Raw genomic sequence first — 20,338 nt, 5'->3', positions numbered from 1 at the left:
AGTTTGAACACATAAGAAGCATTTGGGAGAGAATTCCCCAAAGATCTGAAACTGGGGCAAAGGATGTGTTTCCATGACGGTTGACACTTTGGTGTCATCTAACTTGCATCAGTGCTTGTTTATTCATGCCCCCCCCCCGCCCACCCCCACCCCCACCCCAGTCAGTCTTCTGAAGACATCCACATTGCAGAGACATGAATGAGCAAGCAGAGTGCTTGACAATCGGAGCACCCACCACACAGAACAATGCAGAAACCAGGCGGAGCACTGACATTTCAATGTTGAACCCTCAACCCATTTGCAAAAAAGAAAATAAAGAAAAAAGAAGAAAAAAAAAAAACAGCCTTTAATGCAAAAAACATAACTGCGTTACAAAACACTCTTACAACCTTTAGAAGTTTGTCCTATATTCCTCATCTGCTTAAGGATCACCCCCTCGTCCATCTGCGCGTCTTGGTTTAAAGCAAAGTTCAGCCTCACTGCAAGGCAGGAGATCCCCTCCAGAGGCGCTGCTGCCACCAGCCTCATGCCAACCAAATAATCCCTGCGAGAGTGAAGCCAACGCCTGACCCTGTTTGACAGCGATCGAGCCCAATTAGCAGCACCAGAAAAAGCTGTGCCGTCAGTACATTCTATCACCTCTTCCAATCGCCCAGGTGCAAGTGGAGCTTTAGGAGTGCTACCTCAAGCCACGTCGGGAAAGAGAAAAAAAAAAAAAGAAAGAAAAAAAGAGTGAATGTCACTCAGTTTGGCTCTTAAAAATAATTAGTAATGTTCTTAAATGTTAAACAACCCCCCCCCCAAAAAAAATAAAAAATAACTAAGGGTACGGAAAAAGGTTAGCATAGAGGGACACGGGCCGGTGCATTCTACCTTAACCTTTGACCTGTAAAATCTTTTCAGCTCTTGGTTTTCTCGCTGGATCATGGACTTTCACCAAGTCCTTTATCTTTCTATCAGTCTCCGATTTGAGTCGCTGATAAGGTGTCATTTGTGCACTGCTCTGAAGAGACTGAGGATGATAGGACGAACGCCTTATTGCCAAACTCCTCCAACCTCCAAGTTTAAGAAGGGAGTAAACAAACTCAACCTACATGGCAAAAGTACACCTTTTACTTATTGGTAAAGAATAAATATTTCAAAATTATGCAAACACGTGCCACTCTTGCTCTTTAACTTCCATGCATATGGACTATTTACAAATTGAAAAATACAGACTTGCCATTTTGTTCTTTTTATGCGTCTTCTTCTTTTCCCCTCTGAAATGTCTTTGCCCCGTTGCAATCAGCCTATCAACATTCAGTCACCCAGACAAGGATCTCACCACATATTGCAGACATGGCCAGGACAATTAAAGCTGTGTTGAAAAACATTTTCACACTAATGGGAAAACAAAAGTCAAAAATCAAAACAGAAGAGATTCACAAGCAAAAAAAAAAAAAAACAGAAACGAAAGGAAAATATGATCTTTCGGGGGAGGTATTACAATACAAGCCAAAGGATGCACTTGTTTAAGATGGATTTTCTGGTTTCTCAAGACTCCACTCTGTTGCTAACAATACTGTAGTACACTTTCATTTTATTATTCTACCTTTCCTTTAAATATAATTTACTTTGAAGATTTTGTTAAACAAATCCAAGGGAAAATGACGCAAAAGTGGTTGGTTTGCCAAAGGAGAGGCGGCAGAAGGCCCGTGCTGCCCTGTTTAATTGCATCAGCGCTCTAGTTTGTCAAGATACTCAAGAGTCCGTTGCATTGAGACGTGTCCTCAATCCTCAATGTACTCCCACAGGTCCTTCTCATAGCCTTCATGCACGTGCTGTAGCAGCACTCTTCGCCTGCTCTCACAGTATCTAGAAACACAAGATATTCAGTGAGTGTCCATGACGACTCATCTTCATTGTGACAGACCTTCACACGTTTCCTCTTTCACTGACCTGTACTTATCTTGTACTTTCTGCTTGATGTCCTGCAAAGAGTCCTGGGAGATATCCCGCTCTAGGTAGCCTGACAGCACCTCGGTGGCATTTTCCAGGTCTGCCTGGTTGTTCTGAAAATTAGATCCACAACACAATTCAATGCCACAGCTTACAGAAAAGTCAGTGATCTCTGATAATGTGCTCCCTTTTCAATCTAAAGAGAAACAAATGTAAAACTAATATGACCTCGGTCGAGTGGACCACCCCCTTCCAATCAAAGAGAACAAGTTGATGGCAATATAATCAATGTAGAATGTTCTCTGAAGAGAAAAATCAATGCTAAAGAAATATGATGAATAAGAACAGTGAACATATTAATGAAGTGGAACTTCATTCCAGTCCATCTGTGTTCTTGAATGTCATATATTGTTGTGACACAAACTCTCAGTTAATAATAAATATAACTAACTAATATATTTAATAAACAAAATCGCATTTTAAATGTTACTTCACTCTTCACCAAGCTGCCTTGCAATTGCACTTTATGAAATTGAAGAGTGGCGTATTTCATTCCTGTTTTGATTCGACACACCATCACTTACACCTCTGCTTGTATCGTACCTCAAAAATGATGGACTGGTTGTTCTTCTTGAGGTAGAAGGCAAAGACGTAGGTGAACATGAGCGTGGAGCGGCACTGGCACAGCACGTCCACAGCCTTCTTCAGAAACTGCACTTCAATCCAGGACATGTTGTGTTGCTGCATCTCCTCCATCTTCTGCTTGACCTGAGCGTAGAGCTTGTGCTCGAAGCGCAGACTCTGCATGTGGTTCATGTAGCGGTTGCAGTAAAACAGGTACCTCTGCAGAGCTGCTCTGGAGCGCTGCAACGACAGGGAACGGGTTTGAAATTTCAGCACATCTTAACCGTTTCTCCGACTCACTGAAATCTAGATCATCAGCAACGGACGAAAATCAAACTGGGTTTTGATGAAACGTCAAGAAAATGTACTGCATGACCACATACATAAAGACATACATTTGAAAGTTGCCTTTTTGTGACTATTTAGGCAAGTTTCAAATGGAAACCATTTTTACAGTAGTAATATAATTTATTACCTCTTGAGCGTCTCTGGCTGCCTTTGCATCATCTTCATTGTAGCGATTGCAGTTGTACCTGGAAAGTTTCCAGAATAATGTAGGTCATAGCAGGAAGTACGTTTCTATATAGTTCTTTAAACTGACTCGGCTAATTCCATATGGCCAACTCTCGTCAGCATGTAGTTTTGTTTCAACGGTCACATGATATCTCCTTCTAACGCAGTAGGTGGGTGTATTTCACGGCTCCATTTTTCCACCCAACAGATCCACTGGTGGAGGACAGTCTCAGGTCTCTAATGCATGTCTAAATTATATATAAGTGGCTGTATATCTTGCCCAGTCAAGGTCGTTTAAATTAATATTTAATGAACCACTTAATTTGTAGTTGATAAAAAAAAACACAGTATTAAACAGCTATTAACAAACTGCTGATTTTGAATTGTGATTATTGAAACAAATCAAAAAAGGAGGAAAATGATTGTGGGGAGGACAATGTTTTGGTGAGTCCTGTATATACTGTCAGTATTATATGACATTTAGTCTGTAACAGAGGATCAAAATAATTTTCAGAGGACACTGAAACAACAAACCAGACCTAGAGCAACACTGGATCATGATCATCAGCTTTCTTACCAGGCAGAGCCGTGAGGCTCCCATGGACCCAGGCAGACCCAGCAGAACTCAGCTTTGCAGTTCTGGTTCCGACACACCATGTGATTGCAGCCACCATCCTTCTCAATGGTCACATGGCATTTTGGACACTCCTGAGGTGGGGGGGAGGGTTCAAAAGCATGACAATATGTTACAAAGAAACATCTCAACCTGCATATCATTACATTTACAGAGACAATTGATTTGTGATACAACAGAAAAAAAAACCCCAAACAAAACACTTTAATACCTTGGTATTTGCTGCAATCCAGTTGGAAGTTTCACTGTCGTCATCACATTTCTTGATCCATTTTCTCAGCCACTACAAAAGCATCATGTTATGGGTCAGAAAAATTCATGCAAACAAAGACCTAAACTCACCTTGTCAAAAGCAGAGAGATGAACATAACACTAAATACATGAAAACAATAAAACCCAACAAAAACAAAAAAACTCATTTCACATACCTTACACTTCACGGGGTCATGCCAATTCTCTCCACAATTGAAGCTGCAACAACAGGTCCATTATCAAACAAATGTCAAGATATTCACTGTTGACAATTAGTTTAGAGTGAACAAACACTGTCAGTTTACAATAGTCTAAAAAGGCAGGCTTACCAGAACTGGCGGCCACACTTGCATCTTACTGGCTTGGCATCTGGGTACTGGACTTTGACAACGTGATGGCAGTCCGGTGCAGGGCACCACTTTAACAGTCGATTGCACTTAAAGAAATAAAAGTTGAGAGTTTAGACGCACAGCAGCTACATCCTAAAGCAGAGCACGTAGAATAATATCCGATAGGTGAAGAAGAATTTCGGGGCTTACCTCTACAAAACTATTTGTGATTAAATGCTGGTACTTCAACTTCACTTTGGAATCCGTTATGAGGCGCCTGTGGAAAATGTAAATAACTTATTAGCCATTGAAGAGAGGTTATTGGTATCAAAAGCACTGTGTCTCACAAATGAAACTAAAGGAAACAGAATCTGAATTAAAACCATATTTTGTCAAGCATCCATATAAAAAGGCACAATATGACAGTGAAAATTTTTGTATTACAGAAACAAAAATTACTGCAACCCAGTTAGATAAAAGCCACATCTAATGAAATAAATTGGAGCATACAGAGCCTATTATATCAATGTTTACAAGGGCCATAAACTGATAAGTGAAAGCACTGTGAGGTGTCTTGCGAGCCGATATTCAGAATGTAGGTTAAGACCATTACTGTCAGCTTAAGAGCTGCGACAAGAGATTAGTGTCTGTGGAAGTATATTTCGCAGTACTCCAAGTTGAATATTAACGTTGCAAAGTAGGAAAGAAGTGATCTCATTTGGGACACATAAGGAGGGAGAATGTCCGGATAAAAACTCTGCCAACAGCCTTGAGTGAGTTAGAAGTAATAACAATGAATGAAGACAATCCAATGTCCCAGGTCAACCCATGACGTGGTTTTGATTATTTTTAATTTACTTCAATGACTGAAATGTTTGACTTGTTTTAGGGCCTTGTTGCTGCAAGTTGGGTTTTTTTTCTTTTTAATTACAAAAAACATTCAAAGCCTAAATGTTTTATTTGTTTTTACTTTAACTGCCCACTATTTCAGGGATGCTGAGCATTACTGACCACTGTGTAACAACATGAAACAAATATATACACAAACAGATACTCACATGACTGTGTTGTCATCAACCAAAATGTCACAACTATGAGCAGGACAAGAAATGGTCTGAGAAGACAACATAGGAGGCAAATTATTAGTCAGACGACCATCCAATGACTGAGGGATTTGTGACATTAACTGGTGCAATTGTTTTGTTGTTTTTTGTCAAAACAGAGGAAAGGTTGTCGCTAGGAATGACAGAAATCACAATTTCATACTTTCAAACAGAATCAGACAAAAACAACCCTGTAGTTGATTTTATACAAATTGTAACAAATCATTTGAAAAAAAAATCTAAATTGATGTAACATCAAAGACTAAAGGAAAGATGGGAAAAATTGAAAAAGAAAAATATTAATAAAGCCTGTAATAACAACAGTATTTTGGCAAACATTTGTCTATGATTCTGATAGTGTTCACTCTGTTTAGCAGCGCGATGCCAATACAGTAGTTGGACAGTGGAGAGCGACAGCCTGTGACTGGAGATAAGATGATACGATGGGAGCTCCAGGTTTAGATGTATGGCTTGTTAATTCCATTTCAACACAAAAAAAACCCCCACAAATTGGTATCTGAAAACCAACAGAGCACTGACTAGTCACTTGCACTTTGTAATAGAAAGAAAAAAGGAGAATCAAGCCAGTACCTGTCCCATTCCTTCCTCTATGATTTTGGTGGTCAGATAATCACCCCAGCACTGCATGCAGAACTTGTGTCCACACTCCAGGCCGGTAAAGTACTGCAAAAGAGAGGCATCGACTTCACTTTGTTATAGGGACAAGTAATGAAGCTCAATTCGTTGGAAATGTAGCTAGTGAACTTAAAACAACAAGTAAGAAGCTAACAATATATGTGGAAAATGTTTTATTACCATTATAAAATCAAATCAATTCAAAGAGAAAAATACTTAAATCTGTTGTTTGAGCACTATGAATAAATAGTTATTCTACTGTCTTGAAAAGGTGGTGTTATCCCATTTTGGGACGTCAGCAATATTAACATCTTTATTTGTACCTATTGTGTGCAAATGTTATAAACAACACAGCCTCAAAGAGGAGTCCTCATGCTTGACAAATGACAATATTGCAGATATCTGTGTTGTGTAATTAGAAAAATATACAGCTCTTATGCATGTGAAGTTGAAGTAAAAACATTCTTGTAAAACAGTGGAGCTGAACACACATTCCGCTAGTGCTGCATAGGCTGCTGCCATGAGGGACTCACTGAGTTGGGAAAGTTCAGATAGCAGATCTGACATGGCATGTCCTGTGCAGATGATCTAGTGTTGATTGGAGGACGGATTCGGGGCTTCTTACTTGGATTAATGACATGACACTCAGAGAAAAGCTTGTCCAGATTACCATCAAAATACCTTTAAAGTTAGACAGAAGGAAAAAAAGACAAACGCCAAAACCAAATCACAGTTAAAAACACGCAGAGAAACGCTAAGCAAATTACAGGTGACTAATTAGGAGTACAGCTCACCTTTCCATGAGCTTTTCTTTGTCCCAGTTGAAGTGACTGAGAAGGATGCGCGTTATTGTTGCAGGATTCTGGAAAAAGAAACATAGCTGGTCAGAAATCAAGTAAAAGAGTCATGCTCAACAACTGTCCATTTGTACTGCAAAAACTTAATACACATTCAAATGTTATCCTGTGAAACAAAAGTTGGGTAACTGATTTTTTTTTAGACGGCATTAAGGCATTTTAATGTATTGTCTACATGTGCATTATGGCAACGATGAACAACAGCTACATAAACGTCCTTCATCAAAGTAAAATCCAGCACAATACTACCATAAACCACTCTTAAGCTGATGTCAATCTTATCTGAAATAGATGGTTGCTTCTATGCATTCCAACTGGGTGCGTAGTAGAAAACAAAAAAAGGATTGTAAATATTAAGAGGTGCTTTGTTGACAGAGTACAAAATGTACAGTCATTTGCAGGGACAATTGCACAAAGTTTTTGGGGTGGGAAATATGTCAACGATGTACGTCAGTGATGATTTGCATTGCATTCCTGTAGGTGCCATTCTATTTGTTGAACACACCCACCAAAACACAGTAGGAACAACACTGCATGCATGGGCCAGAAGCAATATTCAAAAACTGTAGAAGTTAAGAAGAACTTGGACCCAATTCTCATCTGAAGTAAACCCTTGTAAAGAACATTTACAAAAGATTGCATTCATTGCAGCGCTCCTCCATGAAAAAGGAATTCCACTTCTTGTCTAACCCACCGTAGTTAACAGCAGAAACTGAATTCAGCAAATGATTCCTAACTGCGTAAAAGCTTTTCATTCATCCGACATCGGACCCTTTTCACAGGCAGTTCATGTTTCAATAAATTCGAACAGGATGTACAAGATCACTTTGTGATGGGGTAACCTTCCTTTGTGAGATCGATCAACTGGGACCTCGGGCTTAACCGAAATGAACATTCAAAGTAACTGAAAATTCTAATTACCTTTTGGTTTTTATATTACCGCGTGCAATATGTATTATACTATCTTTAGCATTTTAATTTTATGACAGAAACAGAGATGGTACACAATCTTTGTACACACAATGTCTGCATTCCTTGGTCAACTCTTGACTTGTTACCAGTGTGAAACTGCTGTTTCCAATAATCACCTGAGAGTCCCGCTAGGTTTTCTATTTGCTGATCTAAATCTGGTATCTTGTTATGTTTGGACAAAACTCACAGATAAAGGTTTTCAAAAATACAACAACAAAAAAACAAACAAAAAACGTCCTATCAGGAAGTGAAGTCATACAAAGTTGCCAAAAAAAAAAAATAGTGACGTTAATCAAAAGGTAGAGTTGGTAATAAGTGATAATGATTCAGTGATGTTAAGATGCAAGCATTAATATGAATGTCCTGATGCTTTGTGAGACCATGTTTCATGAGTCTCAAAAATATGACATTTCTAAATAGGACATACAAAGTTTCATTACATTTAGGTTAATGTGTTACCTGCTGATTGCCAATAGCTTTGTACCTCTCATATACACACAAATCTGCATTTATTTTATTTTACCATCAATAAAAGAGCATGTCCACCTACTTGTTGCCTCCAGCTAAAAGACCCAGGCTGTATTCTACGAGTTAAATTCCTTTGAAAGAAACGCCACAAAAAGTATCTTTGTACTTCACCTTCACATACCTAACATAGTATTAATGCATAAGAAACATGTTTCACAGTTTTGAAGAAGCCTAAACCTATAAACAAGAGAAATGACCAAAATATAGTCTCCTTATAACTGTTCCAATCCTGGTAACAAAATCACTACAAATTCCAATTGGCTTACCATACACCTTGTATTTTTTTTTTTAAGTTTCTTTGCCTGGGTGAAAATAATGCCTTCTCTGTTCTGCAGTATTTGCCATGGAATGTTTTTCTTACCTTTTTAAGCAACTGCAAAAACTGTGCAGGAGTAGCATATAATACAGCAAATAACAGTTTCAACATTTAAAAGGTAGCACATTAGGTTGTTAGCTATAACATGAATAGGTATGAGAATATTTTTTTTACATGAAACCGTTAAGACAACGCTTATTTGATGCCATCTTTGGAAATGAATGTGAAAAATCATTCAATAATTTATGCCAACGTAAAGTAGTACCGTATATCAAATTTCCTGTAAATGAAGCTGTTGCACTAAAGGGCACCAACACAGTTAAAAAAACTGACTTAAAATGTTTCTCCAAAAGCAGATAAACATTCAGAAGATGTTCGGGGGAACTCCATCCACCTTGGGCATGAATAAGCAAAAATACGTCTGACGAAATGGATTAACTTCAGAATGATTTTACATGGAATTAAAGTAGAAAAACCTAAAGCCAGGGAACCATGGCATGAATTCATAAATGAAGACAGAGCTGAGTAACAAATGTAGATGTTTTCAATTTATTGTGTCCACCTGTAAAAAAAACAAACACACTTTACAAAAGACCTGCAATTATTTCTACCGCCAGGAATCCTGTAATGTCAATCCTTCAAATCCTCAAGAGAGATGGTGACTTGATTAAGTATTGATGTTGAAATGTACAGTTCTGGATGCTGTTGAATAAATTTGAAATGTAGTGTTTGCGCCCAAACTTGTGTTGTTCTTTTTTCTAGTTTGCTGTGTATGAACACAAAGCTTGGCTCCTTGTAAGCTCAGCCTCGAGGGATCAGTAATGTGCTTTTTTTTTTTTTACACGTGAAAGTACTTCAAGAAGAGAAGTACATCCAAGTAAAGCAGTGCTTTAATTATATATACTGTAGAAAGAAATGTGCCATCAGACCATTTGTTGAAATTTACTCTCAAAGGGTATATGTTCATGCGATTAATTGATGGAAATTGTGTACCAAGACACAACTATTTTTAGAAGAATCACCATGCCAGTATATGTAACTGCCATGCGGCCGTGCTGTATCCATTAATATATTATATACCTGGTGTAGGTTATATGTTCGTTACTGGTGCCGGTACTGATGGGTCGATTCACAGAAATATAACAGGATTTCTTCCTTAAATACCTACATAGCGTCTATTAACACTACTTTCCATTTTATAATGAGCCCAATTGAAGCTACGTGAAAGGAAATGGAGGCCTGAGATAACGCTAGATTTTAACAACAAAACGATCCACTGTGTTTCGACACCATTTACTTCTGACGTCCACATGCAACATCTTGTGATGCATCCAAAGTTTTGTTTTGTAAAATAATTGTTGGTTTACGTTGGTCTAACTGACTTAGCATGTAACTTGCTAACCAACTCGGCGGCCAAGCGTTTGCACTAACGTTGAACAAATTACATTACTGGAACCACTATTTCTTTATTTTAGGAAGGTCTAGTTTTAACTGGTCTGTCCACGCACTCGTGTTGAGCTTCGTGTGTTAGCTGGGAAACATCTTGATTCTGAAAACACAAGACGCCGAGGTTTTCCATTAAGGAGGCTAAGCTGGCTAACGGATAAGATAGGAGGCTGAAGTTAGCCTCTCGTTCATTGCTTACGATCAGTCACTATAAGGGGCAAAATACGAAAAACTTAACATACAACGTTCTCCAGGTCTACACGATCTAAGACTGACAAATTCCGAGTACAATATATGTGGTTCTGTAATAATGTTGGAGGCAATACTGTGAAAATTACGATTGATTACACTGGGAGAGATGATCTCGACTAATGATACCAAGCAGAAGGAAGAAAGTGTTGAATATCAACTTCCTACATACAAACTCGGTAATCTAAATCAGAAGTAAATCTGTGCTCGCTAAAACAATACGGTACATATTTGATCATCGTGTACTTTGTAGCCGCGAGGATATAAAAGGTCCTGCTTCCGGTATTTATCTGTATAATGTCTTTTAGTATTAAGGTTCTATTTGCGACATCTAATGGCATTAAAACGAGGTGAACCAAAAGTATTTGACCACTGGAAGAGTAAGTTTGATCCCTGCCTTTCCAACCGGAGGCTTCGCGTCGGAATCTGACTTCAGCGTCACCAGTTAGAGTTGGCTCGAAAAAGGAGCAAGCTAACTAATGGCTAAAGTTAGCATAGCAGACGTTGCTACCAACTTCTCAATCGGGATTAGACTACTTCCTGGAACAAAACTCTCATATTCATACGCCCAGTGGACATTCAACGTTGATACAGTTTTTTTTATCTTCATGTCGACACAACAGAAAGGCGCTGGTATAGAAATGAAAGATACTAGTATGAAAAACTCAACATTGTTGTGTCACTGTCAAGTTCCAGCAACTAAACTACTCCGAAAGGCTAAGCTAACGTCCATGGCCTGTTTACGGTTCTCGGAAGCCCGGACCACGGTCATTCTTGGCGCTGACATGCCAGAATACCTACCTGGATGACCTCGTTGACCTCCCTGATGCACTCCACCATATGCTGGAGGATCTGCTCGGCAGTCAAAACCTCGAAACGGTAGTCCTCCTCCTCCTCCTCGCCAGGGCCGTGGCCCCCTCCGCCAGTCTCGCTGCACTCGTCTCGATCTCCACCAGCCACCACGGGATCGACCAACTCCACCTCCCCGAGCTCCAGGGTGTCGTCCTCGGGCTCCTCTTCGCCGCTGTCCTCGCTACATTCCTCCTCTTCGTCGTCGTATTCATAGTTATAACCCTCGTCTGAGTCCATTCCTAGGGCGGTTATCAGCTAATGACCAGCACACCTAAAGCTATACGGTGTGTGAGACGGTGACTGCGGGAGAATATGAAAAGCAAAACAATTATCCGAGACCGTTTTTCAGCTGCGGCGAAAATAACAACAAAACGTCGCTGCTGCTAAGCCAACAAAGAGAGACGGCGTCACCAACTGACGGCGGCCTGACGTCAGACAGCCCGGCGGACCTCGAGCACAATATTACCTGACAAACTTTTTTTTTTTTTTTTACGGAAATACCCACGTCTTTCGTACACCCTGGATTGATTCCGAACAGATATGTAATGTATTTAAATACATTTAACTCGGTGGAAAAGCGTATCACGTCAGCACTTCCTCCTCATAATATTAAACGGATGAAGAAACCAACAGCACCGCTTGTGGTGCGTTCACGCCCCTAGGAACTAATAAAGATAGCCTGTAGCGAAAACATTTCAGCCTCATGGAAATCTGCAGATCAATGACAAACTATATCAACACTCATACTAACGTCAGTGTAATTGTGCTTGTAATGTGTTTACTATTACAACCAGACTTGACTTTTAAATACTGTTTTTTGGAGGTATCTATGTAGGCCAGGCTGATGAAGTCTGACTGCTTCCACTAAAAACAGGGTCAAAGGGTAAAACTCCCTTTAGTACCGAGGCCACATACATACATACAGTACATCGCAGTGTGATCACAATCGGAGCTGATCTGTAAAATAGTAGCCCAATATATAGGGACCAAAAAAGCTTCATTTACCACTTTATCGACTTTAAATTTGTGGGGCCTAAACCTGAAACTCTGGACACATTTAAATTGCTATTCCACAAAACTTGTAAGTCATTTACAGTACTTTTGTTTGGGTTTGCATATAAAATATTTTGAGCTATGTCAAAAAATAAAACAGTCATTCATCTGTTTATTCAAAATAAAAAAAACAATCATCACAATAGAAAAACACAACAAGCATGTGCTGCTGGTTGAACCACGTGACGGTTCGCTCGTAAACACCTGCCGGAGCCTGTTTGCCTGCAAGCAGCCAATGCTGCTCAGCAGTCCACGTGTATTCACTGGCATCTGGTAGTTCTACGTTCCTTATGCTCATGTTCCTGCAGTTTGGAGCTCATACGGTGGAGGGAGTATGGCCGTAAACACAGAAGTTCCTCTCCTTCAGTGAGAGATACCTTCTGGACCCCCACACTTTGTGCTTTGCTTAAGGACAAGAGTCAGCGGCACAGGAGGCCTGCTCTGTTCTGGATGCTGCCTTCAAGAGATACTTCTCTCTCATCTTTCCTGACAACACTTCTGGTACGTTTTACGTACCATGAAACAATAGTGTGACAAAATAAAACAGCACAACTTTTAGTTTAAATATGTACCATATTTGTTAGTGTTTTTACGCTGGCTTTTAAATGCTACTGTTGGAATAGGAGTATTTTGTCTGGTGATCATTAGTTTTAAACCTAATTAAAAAAATAGCATAATAGTCTCCACTATGGCTATGTTTTGTCAATGGGCTTTGTAGAGACAGCAGTTCAGTCAACCAGCCTGCAGGACAATGGAGCAGAGCAGGACCGCCTCATGTTTGTGTTTTCAAAGACCCCATAGCTTGTAGAATAACGACTCTTTTTGTAAACATGATCACAGGTGTGTGTGAATAATTCTTTTAACCTACAGGATATGAGATTCTGTCATTCAGTGAAAATAAGCCTTTCATTGTTGAAGTCACCGTTGGTCATAGTGACTGTGATGGTTACCTGTAGGAGGATTCCTCAGAGAAATGTAAGCATAAATGTTAAGATCACCACATAACTGAGTGTGTTGGGTCCATAAAACCTGAAGAACGTTGCTCTGTCTCCTATTTGTATTCCAGACAAGTTGAATGTCTCTGGTGGACAAGCATTTCTGAAAGCTGAAACTGTGGGGGGCTCTAAGAGGTGTAAATAAATAACACATCTTTAAAAGAAAATGCAAATATCAGCAGAATAATAATGCAGATATGTTAGCGACCACGAGAGATTTATTAAATGGCCTGTACTGTGAATCCTCCTCAATGTATATTAAATTGATTGCTAATTATATCGTATGAAAAACCACAGGTCTGGAAACCTTCAGTCAGTTGATGTATCAAGATGGCTTTGACATAGTAAGTGAGACTTTTCAAAATTCTCACAAAGCCACCAAAGTAAATCCTTTTTAAATGGGTTAACCTGCTCTTGATGATTCAGATAATTCTTTTTTTTCCTTTTTCAGTATTTTGTGAATAAGACGGACATCAAAGACTTTCCTGGGTTTCAGTTCCGTGGAATGATGTTGGACACTTCACGTCATTGCTTGCCATTACAGATCATTTTAAAAACTCCAGTAATCATTTGATGCAAAGATTTAAATGTGAACCTTCATTGATCATGCTCATTGTCTGTTGGGCTGACACGTTTGTGTCCACTCAGGATGCAATGGCCTTCAACAAGTTCAATGTGTTTTATTGGCACATTGTTGATGATCCCTCTTTCCCTTACCAGAGTCTGGCCTTCCCAGACCTGTCCAGAAAGGTATGTTGTAAATGAAAAGGCCTGTAATAAGAAGACATATATATTATGGACTTTAGGTATTCCTGTTTGTGCATTTCCTCTATGTTAGATAGAAGCACTGTGTGTGGATTAATGAGATGGGAAAATACTGAAAAGTAAAATTCATCCCGATGATCTTGCTTCTGGCTCTGATTCAGGGGGCTTTCCATCCAGTGACTCACATTTACACTCAGTCAGATGTGAGACGGGTGATCTCATACGCCAGGATGTGAGGAATAAAGGTGATTCCTGAGTTTGATTCACCGAGCCACACCAGATCTTGGAGGCGAGGGAAAAACGAGAAGCATTTTGAAAGACACAGACTTTTTGGAGGATTTCATGTTAGTTGCTGGTCAGTTTAAATGGTCCCTGGCACCATGCCTGGGTTCTGCTGGACAGGAATAATGTTTACCAAGTTTACATGTGATAGGACATGTACTGGATCTTTGATTATTTGATTAGTCTTGAAGAAAAATGTTGACCTAATGTGATTACCATCTATGACACCCTGCTACAGCCGGAACACCCCGTCAGGAACTGTCGGCCTCGTTAATCCAGCATTATTCTCCACATACAAGTTAATGTGGACACTACTTAAAGACGTGACTTCAATGTTTCCTGATTTCTATATCCACTTAAGAGGGGATGAAGTAAACTTTTCCTGCTGATAAAAAAATGCCATATGCTGAAATACCACTAGATGGCAGTAGATGTTTATACAGCAGTAACTTGTGACTTAATCTGTAAACGCCTCCAAAGAGCAATTATGAATTCATTTTAAAATGTTTAACACAATGGAAACACCCCGTGTGAACACAATTGAACCAAAGCTCAATTCAGAATTTAAATGTGTAATTCACAACGTAGTATATTGCTGACAAGCTCTCGGTGCTTACAGACATCCTCTGTGACTTCATGGATAACCTGCAGCTTTCTGACATGCAGTTTTCTTCTGTTTCTGTATCTATGCACATACATGCCTCCAGTTCAATGTGGAAGTGTTTCTGTACAGAGTTTCACTCATGCTGCTCACATAAATGCTGTGAATTTATACTTTTCACACAGAACAGTACCAGTACCAGAGAAGTGAAATTTGCAGAGAATTGCATTGTATTTTGCAACATTGAACATAAAATTCTTTGCACAGTCACATGAAGAGCCTTTACATTCTGGATGAATATCTAGGGGTGGGGCGTGAGGGTCAAGGGGTGTACGGGTTTGTCTGCTCTGTGATTGTCAAAATTAGATTTGCACATTGAAACATAAACATCTTCAATCTTTGGCAGACATAAGAAACTGTCTGTTGCTTCTATTTTAAATGTTGCTGCCTTTCTGTGTTGGTAAGAATCAGCTTGTCCACCATTTGGAGTTGCTGGAATATTTTGGGAAATCAGAGATTGCAGATTGTGTTCATAACTCCTTTTTTTTTGGAGGCAATCTGAGACACAGTGATATGTTTTTTTATTGTCAATAAGAAAATTATATGTTTCTCCCGGAAACACACACACACACACACACACACACACACACACACACACACACACACACACACACACACACACACACACACACACACACACACACACACACACACACACACACAAAACAACCACACAAAAGCATATGCACAAAACCTGCTTGATGCAAATCATTAGCGAGGTAAAGGGCATTCTGAAAAAACAAAAAAAGGTTGGTCACCTGCTACAAATTTGTCTGTCTCACTCTAGAGGCCAAATAAGGATCTGCATTGTTGCAGCTTACTGATCTTCAGTTTACACACATTATCTGTTACCTTCTTTCTGCCAACCAATCAGAGCCTTCTATTAGCAAGACATTTGCAAATAACCTCCTCAATTTGTTTTCTTTTTTCCCAGTAGTTACAGATGTGACAGTAGCTGTCACTGATGTTTATTCACCTGATGAGCTGAGGTGATGTGACTTTGATATGGACTGAGACAACTGATTTTCTCATTGTGTGCATTACAGTAATGGGAGCAGATGGCAAGGCGGGGCAATCCCCAGAGGCCATATTGCTGACACCTCAATCCTTCTACTTCATCTGACTTGGGGGGACCACAGGAAATGCTGAACTGAACATAATAAAGCTTAAGCGAGCTTGGTTTACCATTCTCTGAAGCCACTTGGAATCAAGCAGATATGCTGAGTGCAGTGTTACCACAGCTTATACTGCTAATAAGACATCAATATGATTATCTCACTTGGTTGTCGTATTGCTTTATTTACTGTAGGTGCTTTATTCATTTCCTTGTGGTTCAAATAAAAACAGATGCATGAATTTACTTCAGTGATATTCATAATTTTTTTTACACTTTGTATTGAATTAGATTTTTTTAAAATAAAAAAAACCCCACTTGCTTTCAAAGCTCAGGAGTGAAATGAAAACGGTAAATAATACTTTACCAGTTGAATGATATTTCATGTTTTAGCAGACTCAAAGCACCTGCTGTCGATGCACAAAGAGACTGGTGACAAATCTAAAAGTTAATCTCACTCTTTGACAATAGCTGACATTCAAGCAGATTATATCAAAAAGCTGCTTAGACCAATGCAAAGGTTTGTGAACTGCCGTTCAAGGACATACTCTGAAGGGCAATCAAATTTTGTCTTGCACATGCACACCTCAAATGTTTGCTTCAGGATTTTCATGAAACAAAAACAAAAGATAAAATAAATAAAAATGATACCAAAAACTTAAATCATGCAAGTTTATGTTGCTTTATGAAATACTATCCATGTGTTTAGGGGTTAATGCAATAACTGGCTGATCTGCTTGATCTGACAAGCAACTGATGCAAGGACTTTATATTATGACACGTGTTCCATCACCTGCAGGGCTCAGTCATCACAATACTTTCCTCTAAATACATAATCATCCAATCAGCTCACGGCGGCGTGCTGCTAAAGATTGTATTGTGTCTGCGCAACAATCCCCGGGCTAGAGAGTGAAGAAACGTGACCATTATCCCTCGGGGACGAAGCTTCAACACAGCAATGCCTTAGTGCCAATACCTGGAGAGTTTGGCAGGAGGAAAAGTTTGACAAATAAACTGAGGGTTGTTACAACTTCAGATAATAACCCACATAATATGATAAAAATATGAGATGCAAAATTAGTTACAAGCTGAAGTGGTCTGAAAATTGTCATCAATCTTTTTCATAAAAAAACACCATTGTGTCAGAGCATGCATGACAGAGTCTGCTAGTGTGAAAAACAACATGATCAGATGTCTCTGACATGTGAGTAACACCTGTGTTACATAATCTGACATGGGACTTTAGATTATCATACTCAGCAGTGCTTAGGTCAGTGTAAGTATATCAAGCCCATGAGTTGGTTTAGATGCTGTTTGGTCATGAGTTGATTAAAAGGCAAACAATTGTATAGCATGAATACAAATGTGTGAGTTATTTTGTATTTGTTCTGTATTGTCATATCACTTTATTAAACTTGCATTGCTTTGCAAAGCTCTGTTAATCATTGACAGTGGCCTTTCTCATCGCCTTCTGTCCCATCATGAGTATTGCCAAGTTATTTTATTCTTAATTTAAATGCTGTATCTAAAGGACACTGAATAAACAGAAAAGCCACACTTTAAGGTTTAAAGAAAATATATAGTACAGTGGCAAAAGAAAGGCTATCGCTGGCGTGGGGATCAAACCTGATTCAGCCTCCCCATTTGAAATTTCACCTAATTTTCTGTAATAATTTTTCTCAGGAAATGGACTCCAGCTGTCCTGATGCACTTTACTGGATCACATCAATCCTTTCATGATCACATTAGCACACCAATGGCAATGGTAGCCAAGCAAAGTGCTACTGTAAGAATGGGTATTAGTCTCTCTCAGCTTAAAATGATTTGGTCAAAATGCCAGCTGCTCTTCCTTGATACTGGTGGAGAGACAGCAAGTAGACAAAAGCTCAATCTCTTCTCGTCTCGCAGATGCCTCAGGGATGTAGTTGTGTCTGGATGGAGACGCTCTCTCCAAGTGGAAAAACTGTTCGATTTCTAACCACCTGATCATTCTCTACCAACACGAAGGCCGACAGGAGACACGCTTACTGGTGAAAAGAAAACATGTAGGAAAAACCCAAAAGTAGGTGCTCACATTTTCTGGTACAAGGCAATTAGAAAATGGTTAGTGAGTCAGATGTTTCCATCTGTGGAGAAGAAATTAACCTCTGCTTCCAGCATCTCCATCCAGCCAGTGTGTTGGAACGTATTTGGGAATTTCCTTATTTATTTAAAGAAGTCTTAGTGTACGTGAACGTAGAAGAAAAAACACACATTGGATGGAAACTGAATCCCCTCCTGCACCCCTCAGGGGTTGTAAAGGTTAAAGAAGTGAGGGTATGGCAGGCCTTTGACCCCTAAAAGGTTCCTTTGCCGACAGCTGCAAGCAGGTACACGTGTGACATGCTCCCAGTTTGTAATCCCTTTATACAGTTTAAACCAACAGAAAAAAATCTCCTTTTCAACTCTTTGTTTTCCCCTTAAAATCAAGAGTGACTTAATAAGGATTTACGACCACCGTATAAATCAATCCGTAGAAAAAGCTGATATCAATATCTCTAGTGTTTGTGGCACTTTTTGATCTATCTAACCAGAAGAACATGCCACATGTAATAGTACAGAAACTCGCAAGCACACTTGTTGATCCTCTGTGTATTTCTGTACCGCACCCCATTACTTGATGCGTTCACTGAAAAGGAAGACAGGCCATATGGTATTGTACCTCAGGTTTCATTTACTGTAATTTGCAATTTGAGTCACTAATTAGTGGTGCGGAGACTTCAGAAAGCAGGCACCATATGGTAGAACAAAGGAATTAAGGGTCAACTTGTTGCTGCTCTTTGAATCTCTGTGCTAATTGTTTTTCTTCTCATCACCCTCTTTCGTGATCCCCCCCTCAAAGAATTAGACCACATTTCACGGAGGGTTAAGCTACTTTTCTGATTTGGAGAGGGTATATTCTCTGGAGGCCATTAGTGCCTTTGACATAGCCAATATGGAACCAAGAGAAGTTCAGTGTCAGACCAAAATAACATGGCAACAGCGTGAACTGGACAATTCTAAATATGTTAAATCTATTGAGGACAGAGATACTGTAATTTTCACTGTTGCTCACAGGAGTTGACAGTCAACTTACAAAATTCAAATGAGTGTTGTGGATTGATGGTTTCATCCAGGTTTGCTCTTGGTTAGATATTGTTTGAATTTACAGATCCCAAAACCTTCTTAACACTCGTGGAAAAAGTCAAGCTGCATGTGAACGGACCCCTCTGCTATCAACTACTCTCCTCACTCCATATATATAGGAAGTTTAAGTTTGGCCCAGTATCATCATGTATCTTGGATAATCTCACCTCCTGAAAACTGCCATTCTTTTTTCTTTTTTCTTTTTCTTTAAATGTCCTGTAAAGGTAATGTAGAATGGCCTATATTTTAAAAAGATCAATAATACCACTACATTTGATAGTAATAATAGACACTGATTCCTAATTAGATTTCTTTAAGCTTGATGCTCATTACTTTTCAATGTAATTGTAAAAAAAGATTTACTTTACGACATTTGTAGTTCCACAGAAAAAAGCATATGTAGTACATAACTCCAAACCCCAAGCATAACCAAAATGATTTGTATGTCAATGCAGTTGAGAATAAAATATGGCATGACACCACAACATACATTTTAAAATGCTGATTAAATACATCTGGAGGATCCTTGTGGTGTATGCCGACTTGCTGCTCAGTGGGAGTTTACAAAAATAATTCTTGCTCTGACTGAGAGGGGAAAGGAGCACAGATCCTTTGGCTTTTTGAATAGTTGAGTATTGTTAGTTCTTGTAAGAGGTGTGACTGATTGATTTACTCTTATAGACAGTAAAGATTAAGAGGATGACAAATCAGCATTTGCTTACACAGCGCCTGGTGGTAATCTCCTTGTCTCCTTCGAGAAAGCCCCTAGACGACTCAAGCTCCAGCACTCATTCTGGCACAAGGAGGGCAACTTGTAACTCCTCTGACCCCACATTACACCAGAAACAACCAACAGGAGGACAACAGCATTGGATCACAGAGTTAATCTGAAAGAAAAGAAGGACGAATTCGACATCCTCTGCATAGAGATTGGGTTGTCATGTCAGAGCTTTCATTGAGGCACTACAGAAATCAATCAGTATAGAATAGGAATTACTTCTTGGAGGCTTCTTTTTTCATTCCGCTTCAACAAGTTATTGAGACTGACTTCATA

The 20,338-nt window shown here is 39.3% G+C and overlaps 1 protein-coding gene and 1 pseudogene across 2 annotated transcripts; one reads left to right on the top strand and one right to left on the bottom strand.

The window, feature by feature from the left end:
• Positions 1–172: 172 nt before the first annotated feature.
• Positions 173–11,623, bottom strand: arih1 (ariadne ubiquitin-conjugating enzyme E2 binding protein homolog 1). Its single transcript, XM_080504409.1, has 14 exons — positions 11,199–11,623; positions 6,824–6,891; positions 6,563–6,710; positions 5,985–6,077; positions 5,349–5,404; positions 4,501–4,567; positions 4,291–4,397; positions 4,138–4,180; positions 3,921–3,992; positions 3,653–3,783; positions 3,038–3,095; positions 2,542–2,802; positions 1,939–2,051; positions 173–1,854 (listed from the first exon to the last, which is right to left on the bottom strand). The coding sequence occupies exons 1-14, from the start codon at positions 11,484–11,486 to the stop codon at positions 1,770–1,772; spliced, it is 1,590 nt and encodes a 529-aa protein (XP_080360535.1). The 5' UTR covers positions 11,487–11,623; the 3' UTR covers positions 173–1,769.
• An 840-nt stretch (positions 11,624–12,463) lies between these two features.
• Positions 12,464–14,618, top strand: LOC308136408 (beta-hexosaminidase subunit beta-like; annotated as a pseudogene). The gene is made up of 8 exons: positions 12,464–12,498; positions 12,611–12,642; positions 12,714–12,803; positions 13,595–13,641; positions 13,749–13,859; positions 13,946–14,047; positions 14,224–14,406; positions 14,583–14,618. The product of its transcript is annotated as a beta-hexosaminidase subunit beta-like (transcript).
• Positions 14,619–20,338: the final 5,720 nt, after the last annotated feature.

This window comes from Blennius ocellaris (genome assembly GCF_963422515.1).
Source record: "Blennius ocellaris genome assembly, chromosome: 11".
Lineage (NCBI taxonomy): Eukaryota > Metazoa > Chordata > Actinopteri > Blenniiformes > Blenniidae > Blennius > Blennius ocellaris.
This window is presented reverse-complemented; position numbering and strand designations above follow the sequence as displayed.